The 24875-nt window shown below is 54.5% G+C and overlaps 1 protein-coding gene across 2 annotated transcripts in view; it reads left to right on the top strand.

The window, feature by feature from the left end:
* The window catches only part of HIPK2 (homeodomain interacting protein kinase 2), a gene marked incomplete at its 5' end in the record, with an annotated part of 103648 nt that overhangs the window by 44060 nt on the left and 34713 nt on the right, over window positions 1–24875 (top strand). For both annotated transcript variants that reach the window (XM_084229337.1, XM_084229336.1), the window contains 4 exons: window positions 18143–18266; window positions 18472–18591; window positions 20346–20432; window positions 22099–22283. In XM_084229337.1, coding sequence (XP_084085463.1) covers window positions 18143–18266; window positions 18472–18591; window positions 20346–20432; window positions 22099–22283 — 516 coding nt within the window. The remainder of the gene's footprint in view (window positions 1–18142; window positions 18267–18471; window positions 18592–20345; window positions 20433–22098; window positions 22284–24875) is intronic.

Raw genomic sequence — 24875 nt, 5'->3', positions numbered from 1 at the left:
GCAGCAAAGGGCCCCCTTGGCCATCCGGGCAGGGTGATCCTGGGACCACAAGGCTGTTAATCCTCCATCCCTCATCCACAAATCTGCAAAGTGTCAGCAGAGGCCTGTTCAAGAGTTGGTTATCCGGTGGCCGGCCAGCCGATTCCTGACTTAGTCACCCTGGAAAACGGATGATAATCCACTTTCAAATGGAGAGTTGGGAGGCCAGCAAAGGCCCTCCTCCTGGAGGAGGGGGCATGGAGCAGCCCTTCTCCCTGACTGTGTGACCGTCATTGTGGTAGTCGAGGCCCCAGTGGGCCCCAGCTCTGCACCGCCTTGCCGCCGAGTCTCAGAGGAAAGCCCCCCTAAACAAAGATCGCAGGAACTAACATGGGCTCTCCCCCACCCCAGCACAGCTCAGGCTGTTTCCCATAAAGTCAAATCATCATTTTCTGTTCCTTATAAGTTCTAGGGTGGCCCCTTGCCTCTGGGGTAGCTATTGGCTAATTTTTTTTTAATTTAATAAAACAAAGCTCGTTTTACACCCCTCAAAAGGCCCCCAGGATACAGCTAGAAGCAGTCACTTTGCTTGGCTGCTCCCCTGGTCTTCCTGCCTCTAGTTCTCTCCTCCGGCGGAGTGAGGTGAGGCCTGGCAGGTGAGAACAGAGTGGGGTCACTCGGGGCTCCCCCCGAGTTCTTTGTTGCCAAGAGCAAATGTGTCGCCCAGAGTTGGGTTTTCAAGAGAATCCCGAAGTCCACACTGTTAGGAAATATCACTTGTTTTCTAAATGTTAATTCAAAAGAAAACTTAAATCCTTCGCAAACAGTTGGAGGCTTCCTGCGGGTGGCCGCTGCTCCTCACCTCAGGACCACCTGCCCGCGGGTTGGAAAGTGCACCCTCATCTTCGTTGTGCGGCCTGCCTTTTGAAGGTGGCGTCTGTCCCTGCAGGAAGGCACCAGATGCTCAACTAAAGCTTGTGGGAAGAAGGGGCCTCCTGCACAATCCCACCTCTCTTAGAGATACGCCCACACGCGAGTGTTAGTCACCTGTCGCCGAGTAGCAGCCGACCTCAGAATTCAGCGACTTCACACAATGAATTTGCGCTGTCAGTTTCTATGGGCCAGGGATTCAAGGCTGCCGTGACTGGACAGTTCTGCTTCCTTCCTGGAGAGCTTGCATCTGTGTCCCAGGTGGGGCTGTCATCTGAGGACTAGGCCCTGCTGGAGGGTCTCGCACAGTGGCTTGAGCTGGGGGTTGGCAGGAGGCTGCAGTTGTTGCCCAGTGGGCCTGTCCACGGGGCTGCTTGAGTATCCTCTCAACATGGCCACCGGCTTGTCCCAGAGTGAGGGATCCCAGAGAGCCAGGCGGGGGCTGCAGTGGCCCTGCTGACCGAGTCCCAGAAGGCTCACGTCGTCATTCTACAGTGTCCTGTTGGCTGCACGGGTTTGTCCTATGCAGTGTGAGTTGGGACATCTCAGAGGCTGGCTGTCCCCGCCATCTCAACAAATGATCCACGCCTGAACATAGTTTTTCCGAAAAAAATAAATCAATAGCATTTGTGTCTTAGTGATTTGTATCTACTACTCATCCCATTTACGACTGTGTCCTTGAAATTCACCTCAGAAATTAAATATGCTATTTTTGTAGCCCATCTTAGAACTAACTGTCTTCTTTGAATGTATCCAAAATCATTTTTTAAAAAAATTCTTTAAACCTGCCTATACCACCTCTTAGAGTGATAGAGTCAGGTCTACCATCTACTTTTCAAGGAAATGCTTTCAGCTCTTGCTCACCCCTGTCTGCTTCGGGGGCATTCCCTGTTGTCATGTTCCCTCAGTGTCTGAGATGACACTTCCTACGAAACCTAATGTTTTTTAATATTTAAAAGGAAAATTCCCAAGAAGTAGCGTCCTGAACAAAAAGCGGCACCCCTTACATATATTAATTACCTTTTGAGGACAGATAACCCCCAGAGGCTCCCTGGGCACTTCTGGCTGGTGGAAGAGGGGTGTCACTTTATCAGAGGGTCAGACAGGGAAGAGATGGTACCCCAGTTCCTGCCAGGATATCCACTTCTGGTACCCTCTTTCCAGCCTCCCCTCCCCAGCTCAAACAGCAGGTCTTGAGTGGGTATTGCTGGTGCTTACACACACACACGCACACACCACACTTGTACACCACACACACACCACACATGTCCTTGGGCTGCAAGTTGTCTTTGCTTCCTGCAAGACCACCCTTAATACTCATTTGAGCTGGATTTTGCCTGAATAAAAATGTTAAGGGGGTGGAAAGGTGCCCCAACATGATTTCCCCCAGCAAAAATTCCCCAGGTAGTGAGTGCTTATTTGTTCAATAAGCGAAACCTCGGGCTGGGAATTGAAGGTCAGTGTAAGCAGCATCCACACGTGCACACTGCCCTGGGACACTGGCGTGTGCACCTGGGCGAGGGACGCCTCCCCCCACCTTGGCAGTGGCTGCCCAGTCGGGGTGTCAGTGAATGGAAATGAGACATGGAATCCATAAGGCCGCAGTGGTGTGCGAACGGTGGCAGGGGGTGGGGCTCACAGAGGAACCAGCCTGCAGTGTATGTGACCTCTCTAGGTTAGAGGCCGCTCTGAGCGATGGCCGTTTTTTCTCTTGACCTTTCTCTGAACTTCCCCTTCGAAGAACAGAGGAAATGCAGTTCTGCCTCTTCCCATATTGTTTTTGAATAATACCTTCAGATGCCAGCTTTTAGCATTTCTGGTCTTCCGGCTGGGGCTTCGCTCCCCACCCTGCGTTGCCACTTCCCATAGAAAAATCTGGTCGCTAATAACTGATCTCAGCATTCACGGTAAATAGAGGCTACACAGCTATCTGTCCCTATTGAACATAGTGCACACAGCAGACGAAAAGACCGCTGCAGCATCCCGTCCCACCCGCAGCCAAGGAGGACAGTCCCGGGAATGGTCCTCCGAGATGGTGCAGGCAGGCCAGGTGGCGGTCCAGGCAGGCCAGTTGATGGTGCAGGTGGGCCAGGGCCAGTGAGAAGTGTGTGGGATGGGGCTGCTGGGGAAGAAGGGAGACCAGACCCTGGGAGACACCCATCCCAGCTTTCAGAACAGGAATAACATCATTTTAACCAAATGTGAAGCTGCACCCAGGGATGACGCTTCCTCACGGTGAAGCCGCTGATGCAATCCCAGAGGGAGTAACGAGGCCGGGGCTGGGTGCCTTGTTTCTTTCATCAGCCTTTCCTCTCTCCCCCCACAAATACCCATGCGGTGTGCGCCGCGCCACACCCCCACCCGTGCTGGTTTCCGGGTCTGAATGGGAATCCCTGGGAGCAGGGCCCAGGAGTTTGGGCTCTATGATCATCTGGAATCTGTTGGCCTCTGAAAAACCAGGGATCCCCAGAAGAAGGAAGCAGGAAGACTTTGGCTTGATTTCACCCAAGTAGGCATCACCGAGGAGTCGGGAGGAATTGTTTCACTTTGCCTCGAAGTGGAATCCAGAGTTGACTCTTTGGGGTACTTGGGGTTCTTATGTTTCTTGAGAAAAACAAATGCTCTTTGAGGCCGAATAAAAAGGAACTAGGCAGCTCTGACAGAACCTTTCCAAAAAGCGAGGGGGTGCTGTGAGCTGCGGTCAGTGGGCTGAGGCTGACAGCACACCTGCTGGGCGCAGGGTACCCTGGAGCAGAGCCCTCCTTGAGGATGCAGACAGGTCCCTCCTCTCCCCTCTGCCTGAACTCCCCCCTCCGCCTCCTGGAGGATGGGGTGAGTCTTAATGCACACAACAAAATCCCCCCCAGCTAGCCTGGCAAGCAGCACCTCAGTTACTTAAAGTGACACCTCAAAACTCTTTATATTTGGCAATAAAGAAACTGAGCTCACACACAGGGTCACTGCCATTTTTTTCGTACAGCCATTCTACTGCTTGTGGGTTATTTAGATGAATTAAAAAAAAAAAAGCAACCTCCAGCTGCCCTCTCTTCTCACCTCCTCTTCTTATTTCTTTCTTCATCTCCAGATATATAAATAGTTTCTCCTTTTTCACCTACCACTCCTTGGCTGATGCATTTTTTTAAAGATACAAACTACCTGTTGCCAGTTGTCTCCCATTAAAAATAAATAGTGCATCATCAGCTTTCTGTTCCAGTCACTCCCTGGACTTTCCTGTTATCAGAGAAGAACTAGAAAGTGCTTGCTCGCTCCGCCCCTTCCCTCGCCTTACAGATAAGTGCGTGTGCAAACACAAATGCATGAACAGAAGTGAGAACGTGTTTTCTGCTCGCTTCGATGATCCAGCTTAGCCAACATCCGGGCGTCCGCTGGGTTCTTTGCACGTTGGTGGGGAGAGGCGGCAGCACCCCAGCCACACACGCACCTGCGGCACACACCTGAGCTGGCTGGGAGCCTCCAGGTGAACAGATACAGCGTGCACAGCCCGCCACCTCGAGGCGCTTCCAGGCCCGTGGAGAAGCTGATGACTCTTTTCAGAGAGAACAAAACTGAGCTCTGGAGCGAGGATGAGTGTGAGAGCCAGATGGACGGTGGACGCAGTTGGTGCTGTGGGACACTGACTCGGTCAGGGTGTTACAGGGCAGGGAGAGGGGCAGCCCAAACCCCGCAAACCTGCCTATTTTCTTTTTTTTTCTTTTTTTTTTTAAATAATAAATTTTATTTTTATATTCCCCATACAATTGCAGCCCCCCCATTCTGACCCCAATCCCTCCCCTCCCGTCCCCGCCCCCCTAAAAGTGTCTCTGGTTCATAGTTTTTTGTTATTTTGATTTTCACTTTCTTATAGTTATTCATTTTCCTGGTCCCTTATTTAAGTTTTCTAGATTCCTGCTATGAGTGAGACCATCCGGTATTTTTCTTTTTCTTTCTGGCTTATTCCGCTGAGCATGATCCCTTCCAGCGCCATCCATGTTGCTGCAAATTGCATGTGTTTATCTTTTTTGAATGCTGAGTAATATTCCATGGTGTATATGGACCACATCTTCTTGATCCAGTCATCTATTTTTGGGCATTTGGGTTGTTTCCAAAGCTTAGCTATTGTAAATAGTGCTGCTATAAACATAGGGGTGCAGGTGCTCTTTGGAATGGATGTTTCTGTGTCCTTTGGGTAAATACCTAGGAGTGGAATTGCTGGATCCTATGGAAGCTCTATGTTTAGTAGGTCCAGAAATCTCCACACAGCTCTCCGTAGTGGTTGGACCAGTTTGCACTCTCACCAGCAGTGCAGAAGAGTTCCTTTTTCTCCACACCCTCGCCAACATTTGTTGTTGCTAGTTTTTTTACTATGTGCCATTCTCACTGGTGTAAGATGGTATCTCATGGTAGTTTTTTTTTTTTAAACGTTTTTTGTTTTTTAAAAAGATTTATTTTATTTATTTATACAAGCACTGGGTACAGTCAGAAGCGTGGGAGGGTGAGAGAATTCACCAGAGCCAGAGCGGGGAGCAGAGCAGGCAGTAGGACTGAAGGACACTGCTGAGGGGAGCAGCGGGCGGCAGGAGAGGTCTGCGCGCCATGTGGGACCCTCCTCCGGTGGCCGGGGAGCAGCCAGGGATCGAACCGGCGCTGCAGAGGCAGCGGGCAGCATCGCAACCCAGCGTTCAACCGCTGCGCCACCGGGGAGGCCCTCTCATGGTAGTTTTGATTTGCATTTCCCTGATGACAAGTGATGTTGAACATTTTTTTATATGCCTGTTGACCTGCCTATTTTAAATGGGTTCTGCCATCCGCCGCATCAACACAAAACATATGAGACTTTAATAGGAAGGAACTTTAATACAATTAGGAAACAATACAGGAAAGGCAAAGAATCTAGTTTCTAAATGAAGCACCCAAAGTTCCTTGTCCCCTTGTGGGTAAAAGTCCATCCAAATGGGATTGGCCCAGAGCAAGGCCCCAAGGCCTGCCACAAGTCGAAAGCACCTTCCAGTGGGGACCCACAGAAAAGGGTCACAAACAACCGGACAAGCCCGGAAGGAAAAGAGCAAAATCAACATCAAGATAAAAGCTGCCATTGTCACCTCCCCACGGGTCTCACCCACATCTGTGTCACCCCATCCACGACCAAAAGACAAGTGCAGTTTCTTCACGTGTCTCTCTGCTCCATGCGCCTCCTCCAGGTCTCCTTCTGGCTCCATCCCCTGCTTCCTTCCTTCCTCAGTCTCCTCTGCAGCCTCTTCTCTCCCTGCTCAGCTCCACCCTCCCTTGGGTGGGGCAGGAAACCTGAACCTCCCCCTTTCCTGGGGACCCCCCTGTTACAAGGGCAGCGTGGAGGAGGCAGGATGCCAGGTGAAAGCCTGGAGGGCTTTGGACCTGCAAGAGGGAGGTGGTTTCTGAAGGGAAGGGTGGGGGCCTGCGGGCTGAGCAGTCTTGGGGTTCAGCCTCAGCCCTTCATTCACCCTTGTTTCCCCTGAGGTTCCCTCTCGCCCACCTCCCTCCTGTGCTCTCTCTTGAGTTCCCCTGCGGGGTGGCAGCTCCCTGCCTCCCCTCCCTGGTGGCTTCCCGGGCCTGGGCGGTGAGCAGAGCCAGGAGGACGAAGGGACGTTTCTAGTCTCTCCAGCCGAGGGCTGCGCCATTCCACGGGCGCGCGGGGCGCCCCTGCGCCGGGTGACCAAGGCCCCGTTGCTGGCTTGAGAACAGCACATTTATGGGCAGACGGGGCGGCGGGATCTTCGCCTGGGAGGGGGCCGGGGGCGCAGCCCCCACCCTTGCCACTGACGGAACCTGCTCTGTCCCTCCTCTGTCGCCCGGGGGCCGCGGGGTTCTTTGGCGAGACGCGTCTGCTGCCCGCCAGCGCCCCCTGGCGAGGCCCGCGGAGCCGGGGCGCCCCTCGCCGGGCGCGAGCGCGCGGGACAGCCAAGGGGGTTGGGGGGGTTGGGTATGGGGGGGTTGATTTTCGAGCTCCTTCAGACAGAGTTCAATGTTGCACGGTCTTCCCTTCATAAGCTGCCCTGGAATTTATGCCTGTTGTGTTTTTCAAAACTCTCCTGCTCCTAAATCCTTCTACGACAAAGAGCAGCCGCTGTGGGAGCTGCCTCCTGGCTGGACCGCAGGCCCTGGCTGGTCAGTCCCGCACTCAGCCAAGTGCCCTGCTGTGGGGCGGGGTGGAGGCTGTGCCCTCCCGCCGCCCCTGCAGCTCTGGTCGTCGCCAGAGGGGCTGCTCGAAGCCAGGGCACAAGGCCGCTCCTCTCGCCCCACTCATACCTGCCGCCCTGGTCCTGGGTCCGAGCCTGCCCCGATGGCCAGAATGGGTCTCGGAGTCTTTGCTTAGGGAGTGTGTTCAGCGCTTCTACCCTAGTTAGGCTCTCCCTAAAGCACAGAGCCCGGCAGGGAGGCCTCTGAGGCCACCTGTCCCCGGGGCCTCCCCGGCAGGTGCAAACGCTCCTTCATACCTTGGGTTTCCAGCTTCTGCTCTGTTAGTTGATGTGTCTCCAGTCGGTGACACCGAGTGCATCTCCCTTTCAAAGAAGGAGCAGATTTCCATCTGCAGCCCCTGCCCCTCTCATCACAGGCAGTAAGGAAAGCCTCAGGGTTTAGTCCCAGGAGCTGCATGATCAAATGGGGCTGGAAGAGATGGGGGGGGACTACCCCAAGAGCCCAGGGCTGAGTCTCTGTTGCCCTGGCTGGGAACTGGCAGCTCCAGCCTCTCCGGGCAGGTGCAGATACCAATGGAAGGAAAGCATTGGGCCCTTCAGCCTCCGCTGGCTCATTCATTCATTCATTCATTCATTCCTCCAGCAAACAATATGAGCCTCACCATGAACCAGTCGAAGCTAAATGGTAAGCCAATGAGAAGTTTTGCATGGAAGTCAGCAAACTGGCCCCAGGTCGTGATACTGCCTTCTTGGGGTGCTTTTATCTGGGCTTTGAGGCTTGAATGTGTAGATTTATGTGAAAGAAGCCAGCCTTTCTTTCCCGACTAGCCTCACATCTCGTTTTCACTCTGTTGGTGGGGAACATCACTAGTCTGAATAAAGCCGAGGGGCTGTGTGGACAGTTGATCCGCAGGAATTGAAATTCCCAGTTCTCTCCCAGAGCAGAGAAGCAAGGATGGCCCCAGAAGGCTGGAGGGTGAGATAGAGGGTTGGATGAGGCCTTCCCAGTATGGGCTACTTCCTGGGGAAACTGTCAATGCTCCCTTTTTGTCAGTCACAGACTAGCAACAAAGCAAGAGGAAAACAATCAACAAAAGGAACTAAAAGGAATGCTCAAGGTTTTGTCTCCTTTCTCTCCCAGCCTGGCTGTGTGGCTTCTCCAGCCCAGGCCTTTGTGCTAAGACCCCCGCCTCCCAGTGTGAGCTAGGACTCCCGCTCTGGGCCTGCACCCAGCAGAGCACAGAGCTGCGGGTTGCCACGCAGCAGAGGGGACAGTGTCTGGGGGGCCCACTAGAGGGGCTTGGATGCCACCATGCCCTGTGCCCGCCCCTGGCCCAGTGACCCCTGGTCACTGCCTTCTGAGAAGTCCTGGGTCCGAGCCTGTTCCGTGCACTTCTCTGTAGCTATGTCATCCTGCACAGTTTAAAGAAAAGAGTTTTTGGGTTTTTTTTTAAGATTTATTTATGCATACAAGAGCTGGGGTACAGGCCAGAGATGTGGGGGGGGGGTGAGAGGATTCACCAGAGACAGAGTGGGGAACAGAACAGGCAAACTGACTGAAACATACTGCTGAGGGGAGCAGCGGGAGAGACAGGAGAGGTCTGCCTTGCCATGTAGGTAGCTCCCTGGCCGGCCAGGGAGTGAACTCGTGCTGCAGAGGCTGTGGATTGCTTCATAGTGCGATGCTTAACCCTTTGCGCCACCAGGGAGGCCCTAAAGAAAAGAGTTTTAAAGCAACCACTCTATGTAGCTGCACATAGACACCTGTGACTGTTTCCCGGGCTGGCAGGTGCTTCTGCAGACATTTCTCGAGCACCTACTTGGGTCCAAGTACAAGCAGAAAACCTCCTAGGATGGCCTGTAAGGATCCCGCCCGCGGGATGCTGGTGGGCAGGGCCAGGATGGCTCCAGCGGTCCTGGGCTTCACGTGAAGACTCCAGACACGGAACTGGGAGCTCCAGGGCCCTCGGCCGGGGGCAGGCAAAGTAGAGGGATGGGAGTAGAAGAATGACAGGACAGTATGAGTATGGCCCACCGTGGGTCGTAGTTGGTTCTCACTGAAAACACTTCTCGCTGGCATGTGAGACTCAGTGGGCTCTTCCCCTTTCCTTCACTTCCCTGTTCTTCTGTCAGCAAGTCAGATCAGCATCACCTCTCTGAGGCTCCCTTCTCCTGCTCTGCTTTTTTTTTTTTCCACTTTGTTGTACATACACGAGAACACAGCCGTGCCATTAGAGGCCAGAATCAGAATATGCTCCTTTCTGGTTTCACCAACACCCTCAGGAGCCTTGGGAGATTATATTCACTTAAGTTCCTGGTATAGGGGCAGGAAGGCTGGAATTTGGGAGCACTCTTGGCAGATTTGAGGCGGTGCTGGGTGTGGGAGCAGGTGTGTGTGTGTGTTTAGTGGACACCAAGAGACTCATGTTCAGAGCCAGGACAGTCCTTGCCAACACAAATCAAAAAAACTGCCACTGAGTCTAACAAACATACTGGAAATGGCCGGCTGACTCGAGGACGCCAGCTGGCCTGGGGAGACTGCTGGAGTGTGGCAGGAGAATGACTTCTACGTGGGCATGAGTAAGTCACCCTTCCACAGGGTGACAACAGTTCCTTCCTTGTAGCGTCTGGAGCCTCTCTGTTGATGATGGTGGAGAAACTAAATTCCGACAGTCACTGGTGAAGATCTGGAAATGCTTCTCATTGGCACCCACTCATTATATGGGCCTGAGCACTGGCCCCTTGGGTAGAATTTCTGGAACATCTCTGCAGCGGTTTTGTGGCAGGCATAACATCAAGCTGAAACCACCCTAAAGCATGAGTGGGGTCCCTCCAAGCACCCCTTCTGGAGGCCAAGCCTTGCTCCTTCGCGGCAGCTCCTCCACCACATGGCCTTCTTCTTCTCAGTGCAGAGCAGACATCCTCTGCCGCGGAGGGGGCCCTGAGAAGTTAGGGGCCTGAGTTTGGTTAGGCCATTGCAAGGACAGACTCCTTATCCCGTCAGCTCAGCACAAGCTAAGAGGTGAGTGGGCTCCTGGGCAGCCCACCCTGAGTTTGCTCTGAGAATCATCCTGGGCCTCCTTTGTCCCTCCCACCGTCAGGACCCCAAGACAAAGTAATTTCTCTCGTGTCTCCTGTTCTCTGAGGGAGCTGTGTCTTTTTCAAAATTGAATCCCAGGGGGCCGCTCTGGTGGCGCAAGTGGTTGAGCGCCGCACTGTGAAGCTGTCCACAACCTCCGCAGCACCGGTTCGATCCCAGCCGGCCAGCCGGCGAGGGTCCCACATGGCACAGCAGACCTCTCCTGTCTCGCCCGCTGCTCCCCTCAGCAGTGTATTTTGTCAGTCTGCCTGCTCTGTTCCCCGCTCTGTCTCTGGTGAATCCTCTCATCCTCCCACGCATCTGGCCTGTACCCCAGTTCTTTTATAAATGGATAAATCTTAAAAAAAAAAAAAATCAAATCCCAGCGTGGCCTTGGAGTAACCAGGCCTCTATTGTCTCAGGTCTCCTCTAGGACCTTTGTGGGTCCCCCAGAGGTGGCCTAACCCCCTTCTAGGGACACCACTCCCTGTCTTCCTCGGAAGGAACTTCTCTGTTCTGCCCACCGAGGAGCTCCCCGGCCACACCCTTCAGGCTGTCTTCTGCGCAGACCCCTCAGTCTTGGGGGCCAGTTTCTCAGCATAGCCTCCCCCTGGCCTCAGCTTCCTGCTATTCCTCAGGCCGGTGCCATGTTGATGTTATCCCTCACCCCGCACCCGGGGTCCTCAGCTCAAACAGCGATCTGCACTTATGTCAGCATTTCCAAGCCTCCGTATTTCTGCAGTAGAAACATAAGATTTAACAACCCATCTGAAATACAATTTTACATTTTGATTGCTTCTGCCCCAGCCATACCGAGGTTACTTTCAATCTACATATATTTGTGGGAACGGGCTTTTGCACTGCAGCTCAATTCAAGTACACCTTATAATATCAGTGATTATAAAATACCAGGGACTAATAGAGTGTCTGGCTCCCAAGGAGTTCAAACTGCTTTATAATTCTACCCCAGCTATAATTTATCTTCATAAGCTGCTGCAGAGACAAGGGGGGGGGAAACGAGATTAATAATCACAGTTTATAGATGGTGAAATAAAAATTGGGAGAAATTGAGTAACGCTTTTCCAGAAGTGTACAGTTCTCCGCGCAGCCTCTGATTAGAGCTGCACATGGATTGCCCAAGCTGGGAGTGGCGGTGAACCTTGATCTGACTTTATTAGCGCGCTGTGTGGGTGATCGCACTGTGTGGGTGACCGACCGAGACCTTGACTGTGGCCATGAAGGGGAGCCCCCAGCTAGGGCGGTGCTTCCCTGGCCCCGGGAGAAGTGAGGCGTACCCAGTAGGTAGGACAGCTTTCTCCTAAGACTGGTTGGCAGGTTCTTGGCTGTTGGTTGTGTTGACCGCTCTACCTTTTCTATACAAATATGTGGAGTCAAAATGTGCAATGTGTGCTGTAATAGAGTTACGCGGTTTTCCTGAAGTTTCAACTTGAAAGGAGGGAAATGAGCTTTGAGAGTGCAGGACAGGGGTGCTCTGTGTATTTTATTGCTGTCCCGTGGACTCGTACCTATCATCAAAGAGTGATTCCAGGTCATTGCCTGTTCCGTGCAGCCTCTGTGCTCCGTGCCAGGCTCTGTTAGTGTCGCCCTCAGGCCAGCGCCAGGAAGCAGGAGCTTCCCTGAGAGTTGGGGCCTCAGCTGTGTGTCCTTTCCACTCATCTTGTGTGGTCCCGACACCACCGGGGAGGCCATGTCCCCGGGGCCCTATGTCTGGAGTGTCCTGTCAGCCCCAACACCTGCCCAGAGCTGGTGGCGCAAAATAGCAGGGCCTCCATAACGGAGAAATGACCATGTGTCAGAAATGACCATGTGTCAGAAATGACCATGGTTCATGCTCTTTGGAGGGGAGATAGAATTCTCGGTGTCTTGCTATGGGAATGGAAAGAAACGATCCCCCACTTTCTTAGGTGCAAATTTTGTCTGCCACTTTGGGTACGTTGAAAGCATTTTTGATGTCCTAAAATAGCAACGAGGAGACTCTCAGACTCTGTAAGATGATTCTATGGGGCGGCTGAGGATGTCGTCAACAGAACCTGAGCAGTCCTGGGCCCGATGGGGAAGACCATTTTCCAGGCTAGCTGTCCCACCCGCTCTGGAACTGGACTGAAAACAGAAACGACCCCCGAGGAAGAAACCAGGGTGGGATTTTTCAGAAACCTGCAAACTTTGAAGCAGAAAGGCCAGTGGTCTGCCTCTGCCACAGGAGGGGCAGCGAAGGAGATGGTACAGGGACAGTGGGCGCCCACTGGGGTGGGGTCGTGGCCCATGGCACATTCCACAGACATGTACAGGGCACAGCCTGCCTGTGCACTGAGCCTGGGCTGAGGGTGTAGCAGTGACGTGCACTTCCCTGTCCCCTTGGAAGCCTCCCTGCTTCGTCTGTCTCTCCCCTCCTCCCTTCATGTGCTGAGCCCACCCTCCCACCGCCTGCTGTTAGCTGTGGGCGTGTGGCTGCCCTAACCCATGGTAAATGCCCGGAGGAGCCTTAGACCTGGTTTATTGTTCAATCTTCAGTGCCCAGGACACAGTAGACAGTACACGGTGGATTTAATTCAAGTCAGTGAGTGGTGAGTGGAGCTTGAACAAACTCTGGAGGAGAATCACCATCAGTCAGAATAGCTTCTTCTCCACCAAGTGTAAACCACTGAAGATGCTTTGAGGTTTGAACATGAGCCAAACCCAAAGAACCCATCTTGGACTTGATTTTTTGCATTCACACAGACTGGCACAGCAGGGGCGAGGCACACACAATGTCACAGCAGAATGATGTATGGCCCCCAGGGCTTCCCAGGGGCCAGGCAGAGAAGCTCCTGGACATGTCCTGTGCCAGAAGAGGGGCTGGAGGTCAGGGTCCACAGACGCTGCCCTTAGGAGGGTTAGTAGGGCAGAGAGCGGACCCCCTGAGAGCAGCTTTTGCCCAGTTAATGTCTCTCAGGCCAGCCTCTTATTATTCATTCGTGTTTCCTCTTCATCACCCGTATTCAGTGGCAGAGAGCATGGGCATCACACGTGAGTGAGGAGACGGGGTTGAGGACAGGCTGGATCGGAAACAGGCACATCCTTTGGGGTGAGGGAGAGTTTCGGGATGGACTGGAAAAGGTTGAAACCGCAGACAAGAGACGGCGGGGCTCCAGGAGAGGCCTGGCTTGCAGGCTTCATGAAGCTGGTGGCCGTGGACGCTGCGCAGGGTAATGACTCCAAGAGAAGGCAGAAGAGACACACTCGAGAACGTGAAGTCTGAGGCCTCTAAGGCCTGGAAGTCCTGGCCCTGCATTGTCCTGGTGCCACCCCCAGGCACCCCTCCTCCCACTCTCTCTGGCTTTTTTGTTGTAACTCCTTTGTGAAACACCTGCAGGTGGGTGTCCCCCAACCCTCAGGTGACCGGCCCGACGCTCCTCCCCCGGGGTGCCCCTGCCCTAGGCCTGCCCTCCCGGCCGAAGCCTCCCTCCTCCATGGAGATTTGCCCCTTCCACTGTGCTTTGTTTGCCTCCTTAAAACTTTCCATCTGAGTCACCTCAGCTGGGCACCTCCTCTGTTTAATAAAGGCTCCCCGCTCCACAGTCCTTGCTGGCTGAGTGGCTCCGGGCTGCCAGCGCAGTGCTGCCCTCGTGGACGGCGCCGGGGAGACCGCAGTGGGCAGGTTCTTGGGGGTGTGCTGCCAGGGGACGTCGGTGGCAGCGGAGAGCAGTGCCCAGGGAGCCTGTCTGCCGCTGAGGGCGACGGGAAGCCGAGGCATCAGGGACAGGGGCATTCGCGGCATCAGTGGTGACACTGCAAAGGCGCCAGGCCCCGAGGGGCCAGAGGACTCCTAGAGGTGAAGGAAAACTGATGGGCTGGAGCCGATGGAGCCGGCAGAGATGGAGGAGAGCGGCGGCCCAGGGGACTCGTGTGTGGAATTGGGATCCTGGAGGGCAGGGGATTAGGAGGGTGGTGTGGCTGGCTCCTCCGGCTGCCCCGTCTGGGTGCTGAGTGGTGGCAGGGGAGGCGGAGAATCCAGCTGATCTGAGAGATGTTTTGGCGGCGTGTGGTGCGTGGGACGGTGAGGATGAGGGAGAGAGAAGGACCAGAGGTCGTGCTCAGCGCGTAGCATGAGGAGCTGGGGCTGGAGGGTGATTCCGTTCAGTGAAACAAGGAAGACCAAAGAGGAACTCTGGGGGCAGGGCGGCAGAAGAGAAGAGCCCCATCGCGACACTGCAGCGGAGGTGTCTGTGTCAGGCCACCGGGACAGCCATCTGGAGCCGGAGAAGTCCAAGACGGAAACGCATGGAATTTAAACCTGTGGGTGTGGATGCCACTGCTGGTGCTGAAGCAAGTGCCACAGGATGTCCCTGAGGCCAGAAGCGCAGGCCCGAGGTGTGAGCAGGGGCAGGGCCCTCCTCCTGCAGCCTCCGACGACGGAGGACCCTGCCGGCCGCCTCCAGCTTCTGAGGCCCTTGCCTGTGGCAGCATCACTCCCCGCCCCCCTACCCTGCCCCATCACCCCCACCCCCATCACCCTCACCCCTCCTGCATCGCCACATGGCCAGCTTCCCTCTGTCTGCATGCAGACCTCCCCCCCTTAAGAACACCAGCACTGGACGAAGGGCCGCCTGCTCCCGCCTGACCGCACCGGGACTGGGTCCATCTAACACCCCCAAATCAGCTCCCATTATGCGGTGGTGGAGAGCAGGACTTCGGCATGTCTCTTTCTGGGTGGTGGGGGTGGGGCGGGGACATCAACCCTTAATGACCTATAACAAGGATAAAAAAGAGAAGGAAAGAGGCGCCAGACTTGGCCATCGCCCTTGGAAAGAGGAAGGCAGCCAGCCAAGGAAGCAGACAGCCACAGCCCGGGAGGCAGGGCAAGCGCGGGCGGGCGGGACTGGGCAGCAGGTGTTTCAAGACGGGAAGGAGGAATGGTCGACGGTGTGGGGAGACCGGGGCTCCCCGGCCCTGGAACTGCGAGTTGACCAGTGGGTGTGCACCATGGTCACGGCTGACCCTGACCGGCTCTGGCAGCGTTAGCTGGAGCGGAGGGCGGAAGCCCAGCCAGAGGGGGTGGGGAGATCACCTCCTTTTATTTAAACTGAAGTAGCATTGCGTTACCACAGGACGTGAGCCTCATGGCCCATCTGCTACTTGACGTTCACTGCGCAAAGTCCAACCCTGCACCAGACCATCGTCCTGGTTTACCTCCTGCCCCTTCCCTCCTGGTAACCGCTGGTCATATAGTCCAAAAGTTTGTTTCTCTTTTATCTCTTTCATCTGTTTGTTTTCTCAATATACCACAGATGAGTGAAATCAGTGTTTGTCTCTCTCTGGCTTATTTCACTAAGCATAATTCCCTCCGGGTCGGTTCATGTTGTTGCAAATGGCAGGAGCTCATCTTTTTAACAGCTGCGTAGTATTCCTTTGTGTATCTGTACTGCATCTTTTTTATCCATTCGTCAGTCAGTGGGCACTTAGGTTACTTCCAGCTCTTGGCTGCTGTAAAATAGTGCTACAGTGAACATGGGGTGCATAGACCTCTTCGAATTAGTGTTTTCTTTAGAGAGAGTTGACATTGAAGGGAGAGCAGAAAAATAGGGCAGCGGCTACAGGGAGATGAAAGGATTGAGGAATGGTTTAGCTTGTCTGGTGCTTGGGTTCTACTTTTTTTTTTTTAAGATTTATCCATTTATACATATAAAAACTGGGGTACAGGCCAGAGGTGCGGGGGTGAGAGGATTCACCAGAGACAGAGTGGGGAACAGAACAGGCAGATTGACTGAAATACACTGCAGCGGGCGAGACAGAAGAGGTCTGCTGCGCCATGTGGGTAGCTCCCTGGCCAGCCAGGATCGAACCTGCACTGTAGAGGCTGCGGACAGCTTCAGAGTGCTGCACTCAACCCCTTACGCACCAGGGAGGCCCTGCTTTGTTTTTTTTTTTTGATGGGAGATGCTGGAGCCTGTCAGCTGAGTTAGCCCTTCACCAAGAGACAGAAACTGGGAAAGTGTCCGCAGGCTCCCCTTGGTCTTCTTGAGGCAGCAGAGGCAGTGACTGAGCTGACTGGCGGGAGGGCAGGCACATGGTCACATCCAAAAATGCCACCAAACCAGCCTTTCCTAAGACCTGATGTCAAGAGCAGCGTCCAGGCTGCAGGAGGCAGGGCCCAGGTGACGGGAACAGGGGGCGGCCGCATGGACGCGCTTGACAACCCAGCCAGGGAGAGAGGTGTCTCTTGAACCAGGTCAAGAACTCCTCTCCCGAGAAAGTCCATGTGTGAGGGGCTCTAGAACAGGGGAACAGAGAGAAAAGCCTGTTCTGACCCCCCTATATGTTAGAGCCAGGCTGTTTTCTCTGCCGTGTTCTTTTCAGATGCCCCCCACATTTCTAAGGGATGCGTCTTTCTCAGTAAACCCAAACCATCTTTAATGAGACTGAGCGCAGTGCTCTCATCACGTGTGCACGCTGACTGGGCAGCTGGCCCTGGTCGCCCTGGCGTGTGTGGGTGCACTGGACTGGGCGACGAGGCCGCTTGTGGGGATGGGGCCCTGTGACCCCAGACAGTGCAGCATCAAGGTGTCACCAGACAGCCACGGCGCCCCCAGTGCATCCGGGCCGGGGCGGGAGCAGCCTCCTGTGCTCACACGAGGGCCGGCGACCAGGTGGGAGCAGACAGGACCCCGTGGGGTGAAGGGCCAGGAGCAGGGAAGGTGCCCAGCACGCGGGGAGACAGACAGCGGCTCCCCCTCCTCCCGAGCCAGGAAAGACCAGTCTTGACCAAGGAAACAGGGATCTGGCTGCCCTAAAGCACCAGCAGATTCTTATATCTGAAAAACCAAGACTTTGTAACAAGACATCTTGGGGTTTGTTGTTCAGATTATTACAAAGGAAAAAAAAGTTCCCAATTAGAGCAAACGTAAAGGAGGAAGGTGGGGCAGTGGTTTTTAAGTGGATGGAATGGTTCAGCTGGAAGCTCGGAAACTAGCAGAGGCGTCCTGAGCACAGGCTTCCTCCCACGCCCCCACACCCCCAGGGCCCTGCGCTGCCCCCTCCTGGCTGCTGAGGGGTCCAGCAGGAGGGAGCATCTCCCCAGCTTAATCAAGTCACCAGAAACCTAGGGAAACATCGAGCTGCAGGCGAAGGCTTTTATTGTCAGCACAGCTACATTTAAAAACAAAATTAACTGTATTTATATCTCATACTTGAAGCCTGGGTCTCTCAAATGCACCCCTTGCTTCATCGCGACAAATTGTTAGGGAAGAAGCTGCTTTCTGTGGTCTGCTTGGTCTTGACCACCAAATACCTGTCTTTTCGGTGAGTTGAGGCGATTTCCTTAGACGCCCCAGCCTGTCACTTGGCTGGCCGGTGAAGGGACAGACCGTAATGGAGTTCCAGGTAGCCCCAGCCTGCCTCTCATGGAAAAGTTTCTGTAATTGTGACATTACAGGAGAGAAATGGAAATCGTAAAGACAATGTTTCCAACGTTTGATGCACATTTTTCAGAAAGGGATAGTGGGCATAAGGGGTGCTGGCCGGAATCCATTATCCTGGGTGGAGGCAACTTGTCCCGTCCCCCACTGACGGCAGAACACTTGCACTCCAGCCTTCCTCTGGAAGAACCAGGCTCTCCTACCGAAAGGTTGTCTCCCCGGCTTTCAGCTCTGAGAGACTGAGCGAGGTTCTGCTCACACGTCTCTAACACAGTCATGATTCGGTCCGGTTGGGGTATGGTGGGATGGGGGGGCCATAACTGTGATTCCCAGTAAGTCTGTTCTACTGCCACAACCTACCCTGCATTTCAGCCAAGCCCCACCTGAGCCAGTTCCCCACTAATGGGGAAGATCACCCCAAAACACTGGGGGGATCAGTGCCCCACAGCATGAGGGGGTGAGTAATGGTTTGCAGGGGGTTGCAGGATAGGATTCTACGAGGCATTCATATCAAAAGAGCCCCCCGCGTTGCCTGCGACTCATTACCTCTCCTCCTTGTGTTTCAGGGCCCCTGAGATCATCCTCGGTTTACCTTTCTGCGAGGCGATCGACATGTGGTCGCTGGGCTGCGTCATCGCAGAGCTGTTCCTCGGCTGGCCTCTCTACCCGGGGGCGTCAGAATACGATCAGGTGGGTGCAGAGAGCGGGGTGCTGGCCAAGGGTCCCCAGACCACACACCCCTGAACCTGGCTTTTCTCTATCCTTGTTCTTTTTCACTCCTTTCTTCCCCTTTACAACTGTCGTTTTCACTTTTTCTCAGAGGCACTAGAGCCATTAATATCCCATATGTACGGTGACAGTAAAGTCCCGACCTCATTCTCTTCATTTCTTGCAGATTCGGTATATTTCACAAACACAAGGCTTGCCGGCTGAATATTTATTAAGCGCGGGGACAAAGACAACTCGGTTTTTCAACCGTGACACAGACTCACCATATCCTTTGTGGAGGCTGAAGGTAGGCAGAGCCTCCCACTCCTTGCTGACGCCCGACACCCCGGAAGGAGGGTGCAGGGGATGGGGGGGTGCTTTGGAAATGGCATGTCGCTGGATCTCACTCGGGCCAGCGTCTGGGAGGCCTCTCGCGCGGCCTGGTGTGCATGGAGCAGAGTGTGCATAAGCACCTCTTGCCTCCGCTGCCGCCGCCCACCAGGTTCAAGTGCCCTCAGCTGTGATTGCTACAACTCCTGGATTTTATTTAGTAAACCTGGGTGTCCTAGGTTTGTGCTAAATAGAGAAATGAAACAGCCCCAGCCCTCGAGGAGTTTACCGTGCATGAGATCGAACCAGGCTCTAGCCCCGTGACAAGTGCCCTGGGAGGAACAGGATGGGAGCCACGAGGAGCCCACAGCAAGGTCAGGGAGGGGCGAGGGCTGGCCTACAGCATGAGGGTTTCCAGCAAGGAAAGTGGCCTAAGGGCCCTGCATCCCCAGGCTTAGCCGGTCCCGCCAGCCCACAGCAGGGCAGAGTCCTGTTCACACCTTAAACTCTTGGGTGGTTTTACTTCAGTGGAAACATACTTTGCTTTTGCTTTGATCTGTGCTTAAGTGATTAGAATGGACGCATTTCCTGGGAAGGTAAAGTAGTAGAATCTTGGGTATGTTTTATGTTCATTGTAGGTGTTTTTTTTGGGGGGTTTTTTTGGCAAGAGAGCTAGGTGGGTGTTTTGGGTTTTTGTTTTTTTGTTTTTTGTTTTGTGTGTGTGTGTCTCTGACAGAAACCACAGCCAAGTTCTGATACGATTTAAAGATCATGTGTAGTCTATAGTCACAAAGGATTTGGGAAGGAGATTCAGGGGATAAGCGGACACCCAGGCTGTGAGGGGAGGGCCAGCGCATGGCACCTGTGAGGGTGACTGGCCCGAGGTCAAGTCCAGTGGAGAGTCCTGGCTGGAGGAGGGTGAGGCCAGGTAGGAACACCTTCACTCCCACGTCTTAGTTAAGAGCCTCAGTCCTGTCTGTCCAGCTGTTCCTGGGATCAAAGCCCAGCTGCTCTCAGCAGCACCAGGTGTGTGCCCTTAAGTGAAATGTTCAAGGATGAATAACTTTCTATCCTCAGATGTGTCCAAAACCCACAGCAGTGATGGGGAGCAGCGGCTCCCTGGCTGAGGCCTTTGTGGGGACCACATGCCTGTGGCCCAGCCCTCGGCGGACAGGGTGGCCGGGAGCACAGACTCGAGCCTGCAGCCACCTCTGGGCCTTGTGACCTGTGCCCATCTCGCCCCCTGGAAACTGGGTGCCTGTCGTCCTACCCCAGACGGCTGCAGAGGGGGTTAACTGAGCTCCTCTCTTTAGAATAATGCCCAGCACGTAGTAAAAGCTATGTGAATCAACAAGAGTTGATTCAACCAAATTAAATTAAAATGAAAAAACGCATGGAAAAGGGCTTCCGTTTCCTTACAGAGGAGTCTTACCTTTTCATTTTTCCAACAGAGGTAACATTGTGGACTCTTACCTTATCCCTTAAACTTAGGGAAGAATGTAGGGGTGTCAGGAGGCAGCATATCTTACTCATCTTAGAGTCTTCCAGGCCAGACTCAGAGCAGGTATGAGAAGGGAGTTCGTGTGAGGGTGAAGAGCAAGAGGAATTAATGTGCAGGTCACTGTAAGAAGAACCAAACTCTCCGCTGGCCCCGGGAGAAGCTCCAGGGTTTGAGTCAGAGCAACTAGGAGATGAGCCACATGCCAACCCGCCCTTGTCTCTCTCGAGCAGACCCCGGATGACCATGAAGCAGAAACGGGGATTAAGTCGAAAGAAGCGAGGAAGTACATTTTCAACTGTTTAGATGACATGGCGCAGGTAAGCCGGGGAGTAGGAGGTGCTGCCCTTTGAAACCCAGCACGACCGGGCTCTGCCAAGGTGCCCGGCTGGGGGTAGGCAGTCACACCCCTGCCCTCCCCCCCCACGGGCCTGACCGGTTCTGTCGCCTCGACATGCCAGCCTTCGAGCACCAGCTGACTTGGGGACACGTTTTCAGCCTCACCCCGGCTCCTTGAACACAGCTGCCAGTTACCGGCTTCCATTTCTAAATAGTCCGGGCCAGTCCCGTGGGTTTTCCTGAGACGTGAAGCTGGGCCGTGCGTTTGAGTTTAGTGCCCGTGAGTCGGTGTTTTAAGTCCCAGAGCTGCCCTCACCCGGCACCACGAGCTAGGGCTTCAGACCGCAGACACGTTGTTTTCAAACAGTCCTGGAGGCCAAAAGCCTGAAATCAGGGGTTCAGCAGCTCCAGGCTCCCCTGAGGCCCTGCCTCTCTCCTGCCTGCTGGGGGCTCCCTCCCTCCAGCCTCTGCCTGCGGCTCACTCAGTCTCACCCCTGCGCTTGCTCCAGCCTTTGTCCAGGTCACCTCTTCTTTCTCTTATAAAGACACCAGTCATTGGATTTAGGGTGCACCCTGACTCCAGTGCTGCCTCATCTTAACATCTGCAAGGGCCCTATTTGTAAATAAGGTCACATGATAGGTACCTGCATTAGGACTTCAGCAGCTCTTTCGGGGGGACAGAATTCAGCCCATGCTCTGTCTCTCTCAGCTTGCTTTCACCTTTGTGCGTTCCAGAGAAAATTCTGGAACTTTGGCTATTTTTAGCGTGAAAACTAGTCTAAAATCAGGGCAACCCAAAGTGAGTTTTTCTTAAAAGCAATGAGAAGTAACACTATAGTCCAATAAACACTTAGCGCACCTCTTACTGCAGATGAGTGTAACCAAAAATCATGATTCTGAGTAAAGTATACTTGTCAGTTGATTAGAAGCTTAGATTGTCTGAGAAAACTGAAATTGCTTTCCAAGAGCATGTCTTGGAAAATACAGAAAGCATCACCAGGCAAGCCTTTTAAAGGCAAGCCCGATACAGACGTGCCTTCAGAAGAAAACCCACGCCTGGTCTTGGCCAGAGGCGACCAGTGAGCACAGGGCAAAAGCCCTTCTCAACTCGCAGCCATGAGAGGGTGCAGGCCGTGGGTGCAAGAAGAAGAAACTCAGGCCCCCACATTTCCCCTGAAGGTTCAATAAACAGACCAGTGCTCCTGATTTCCTCCTGCTTGGTTGTGGTGGGGGTTGGGGGGGCACCGCATATAATTGAACATCCTAACCGCTTTGAAGCGTGCCACTCAGTAGTGTGAAGCACCTGCACACGCTCTTAGGCGGTCAGTCTCCAGAACTGTCTTTCGTCGTTCTTGTTTTCAGTGGGGTCGATGAGCCCCTCAAAGCAGGAGCAGACTCCGCAGCCATCTGTGTCTCAGCAGGCACCAGCAGCGCCCCCTCCCGGTGCATGGCCCAGCCCGGCCTGCAGAGACCGCAGCCTCCGGACAGCAACAGGCTGTGGCAGCACCTTCAACAGGGCAGACGCAGCCTTCCAGGGGTTGATGGGGTGACAGAGAGATGAGGCTGGACTGGCAGGGCGGAGGATATGGGAAGTCAGGGAGAGGGAGGAGCAATGGGGTCTTGTAACCTGTCCCCGCTTGCTTCTAGGTGAACATGACGACAGATCTGGAAGGGAGTGACATGTTGGTGGAAAAGGCAGACCGGCGGGAGTTCATTGACCTGTTGAAGAAGATGCTGACAATAGATGCCGATAAGAGAATCACCCCGATCGAGACCCTGAACCACCCCTTCGTCACCATGGCGCACCTGCTCGACTTCCCCCACAGCACGCAGTAGGTGTCCTGCTCCGCACTCAGGCCAGGCGCCGGCAAACATCCCTTTAAGCCCCAGAGAATCAGTCCTTCAGGCTCGTGGCCAGTGTCTCTCACAGCTGCTCAGGTCTGCCCTTAGAGGCAAGAGCAGCTCTAGCCAAATGAGGCTGTCTTCCCAAAACGTGATTTAGCAGAACAAATGGGGACCTGGGCCTCAGTTTGCTTTCCACCAAAGAGGGGGGAACCATGGCACGAGGCGAGCACCAGACAGTGACGGGCCCTGAGGCCACAAGGTGCCCAGATGGCAGTGGCCTTGGAGCAACGGCATGTTCAGGGCCAGATGGCTCTGGAGCCGTCTGCATGGACTCGGGCTAGTTGGGACTCGGCATGCTGTGTGCTAGGCCAGGTGCTGGGGTGCAGGGGGAGCCCTGGCCTACAGGAGCTTAGTGTCTATAGGAGAGAGAACGGTAACAAATAACACCCAATAACCAGGCTGCTGCCAGGGGAGGTGCAGGTTGCAAGGGGGCATGTCGTGGGGAGCTATGCTGGGGCGTGGGGGCAGCCCTGAGGACCAGACCTTCCAAGGGTGCATGGGGGCAGCTGGTGAGGAGGCCACGAGGGCAGCCAGGGCAGCGCCTGCGCAGAGCGGCCCACATGGGCAGACTGAGCTGGGGTGCATGGGGGAGATGAGGCCCCAGATCAGCCGGGAAAGCACTTCGTGGTAAAGATCTTGGCCTTATCCCAAGAGCAAGGGGATGTTATGAAAGGATCCCTAAGCAGGGTACAGCCAGTCAGAGTTGCCTTTTAACAAATCCAGTGAAGCTGGAAAGAAATGTCCATCGGCCCCAGCGCCTTGGAGGTGGTAGGTAACTTCGGGCACTATTCCAGAGGATGGCAGAAGCAGAAACCCTTTTAGCTACTGGAAAGACTGGGGGAGAAGGGCAGAAATGGATGGTTCCCTTTCAAGAGGGAGGCTGTAAAACAGGAGGAAGAAATAGAGGCACAGCTGGGGAGATGGGCATCTCTCAGTGTGGAGACCTGAGCACGTCTAAGAGCCGAGGGGAGTGTGTGGTAGCAAGTGAGAGATGGATAAGAGGTGTTCAGGGGAGGAAGAGGCCAGTGTCACCGGGAGGTGGCTGGAGGAGGGAGCAGAGCAAAGTTGGGGGAGCTTCATCCTTCTCTTGTTGAGACCAGGGCGGTTGGTGGCTTTGGAAGGGCAGAAAGGATCAGATAGTCAGGGCGGAGGCGGCCGCGGGGTGAGCTGAGGAAGACGGCGGACTGAGCACTGAGGTGGTGTGTGAACAGGGTGGATTGTGGCTGCCCCCGAGGGAAGGACTGGAGAAAGCAGATCGTGGGGTGCATCCAGGTTGGCCTCTAGCCAGGCTGCTAAGAGGAGCAAACCGATGGACAGATGTATGATGTTGATATTAGAGCCGTCGTCATCCAAGAGGCTGGCTGTTCCCGGGAGGCTGAGCGGGTAGGGAGGGTGCGAGGAGACGGAGCCGTCTGATCGACTCCAGGACTGGCTATTACAGTGACAGTTGTACGAGCCAGATGGCTGAGAACACGGCCAGGGACGGGGTGCTCGGTGGGCAGTTTGGGGAAGTAGAATGGTTTCCAGTTTGACAGCCCCGAGTGGCCGGGGTGGACAGCAGCCCGCTAGGGGTGAGGGGGAGCTGAGAAGCCAGGTGTCTGGCAGGGAAGCAGTGGGACCTCTGCGGTCTCCCTAGGTGGGCAGGCTTAAACAGCAGAAACTCATTTTCTTAGGATTCCAGAAGCCCAAGATCTAGATGTTTGGCAGAGTTGGTTCCTGGGCTCTGGGTGGTGCCTTCTCCCCATGTCTTCCTCCCGTACAAGTCTGTGTCCTGTTTCCTCCTCCCCCTAAGGAGTTGGATGAGGGCCCACCCTAGTGGCCTCATTGTACCTCTGTAAAGATTCCATCTCCAAACTCAGTGATTTTCGGATTGGGGGTTAGCACTTCAACATATGAGTGGGGGGGCATAAATCATCCCCTAACAGGAGGTCGGGGGGGTGTCTCTTCAGCTTCTCAACCCTGAGGTACTTGGGATGTGAAAGAATAAACAGCCACGTCCTGGGTGGAGCAGGGAAAGATGCTCGCTAGGCCAGGAAGGGAGGGAATGTGTGAGCAGAGGCTGGAAGGGGCGTTTGTGGAGCACGCTGGCCCTGCTGTGGCCAGACTCAGATTGGGCTGAGTCTCGAGGCTGGACTTGGCCTGAACGCACATGCAAGACGTGGGTGAGTGGCACCCGCTGCGGGCCTTGCTTCCTCTATCGCAGGTCTGTTCCTTACCAGTTGCTATTAAGCAGGTCAAGTCGCATTGCAGTTTAATTTAGTACATGTTTGAGACAGCCGGGCTCCGGCACAAAGGAGGAAGTTGGGTCAATCCCTTGCAAACTCTTACAGGATTTGTCTCATTTCTGGGCGTGGTGGGGGTGAGCCAAGGGGTGTCAGTCTCTATACCCTGAAAGGAAAGCAAGCTTGGTGATTTGCTGAATAGGGCTCCCGTCAGAGCAGTCTTTTTATATTCAGGGATGAAGTGGAGTGACTGAGAGACAGCCCTGGGTAAGAGGTGGAGGAAGGTCAGCCACCTAC

The sequence above is a fragment of the Talpa europaea genome (assembly GCF_964194135.1).
Source record: "Talpa europaea genome assembly, chromosome: 3".
Taxonomy (NCBI): domain Eukaryota; kingdom Metazoa; phylum Chordata; class Mammalia; order Eulipotyphla; family Talpidae; genus Talpa; species Talpa europaea.
The sequence above is the reverse complement of the archived record's forward strand: the minus strand, read 5'-3'. Positions and strand labels throughout refer to the sequence as shown.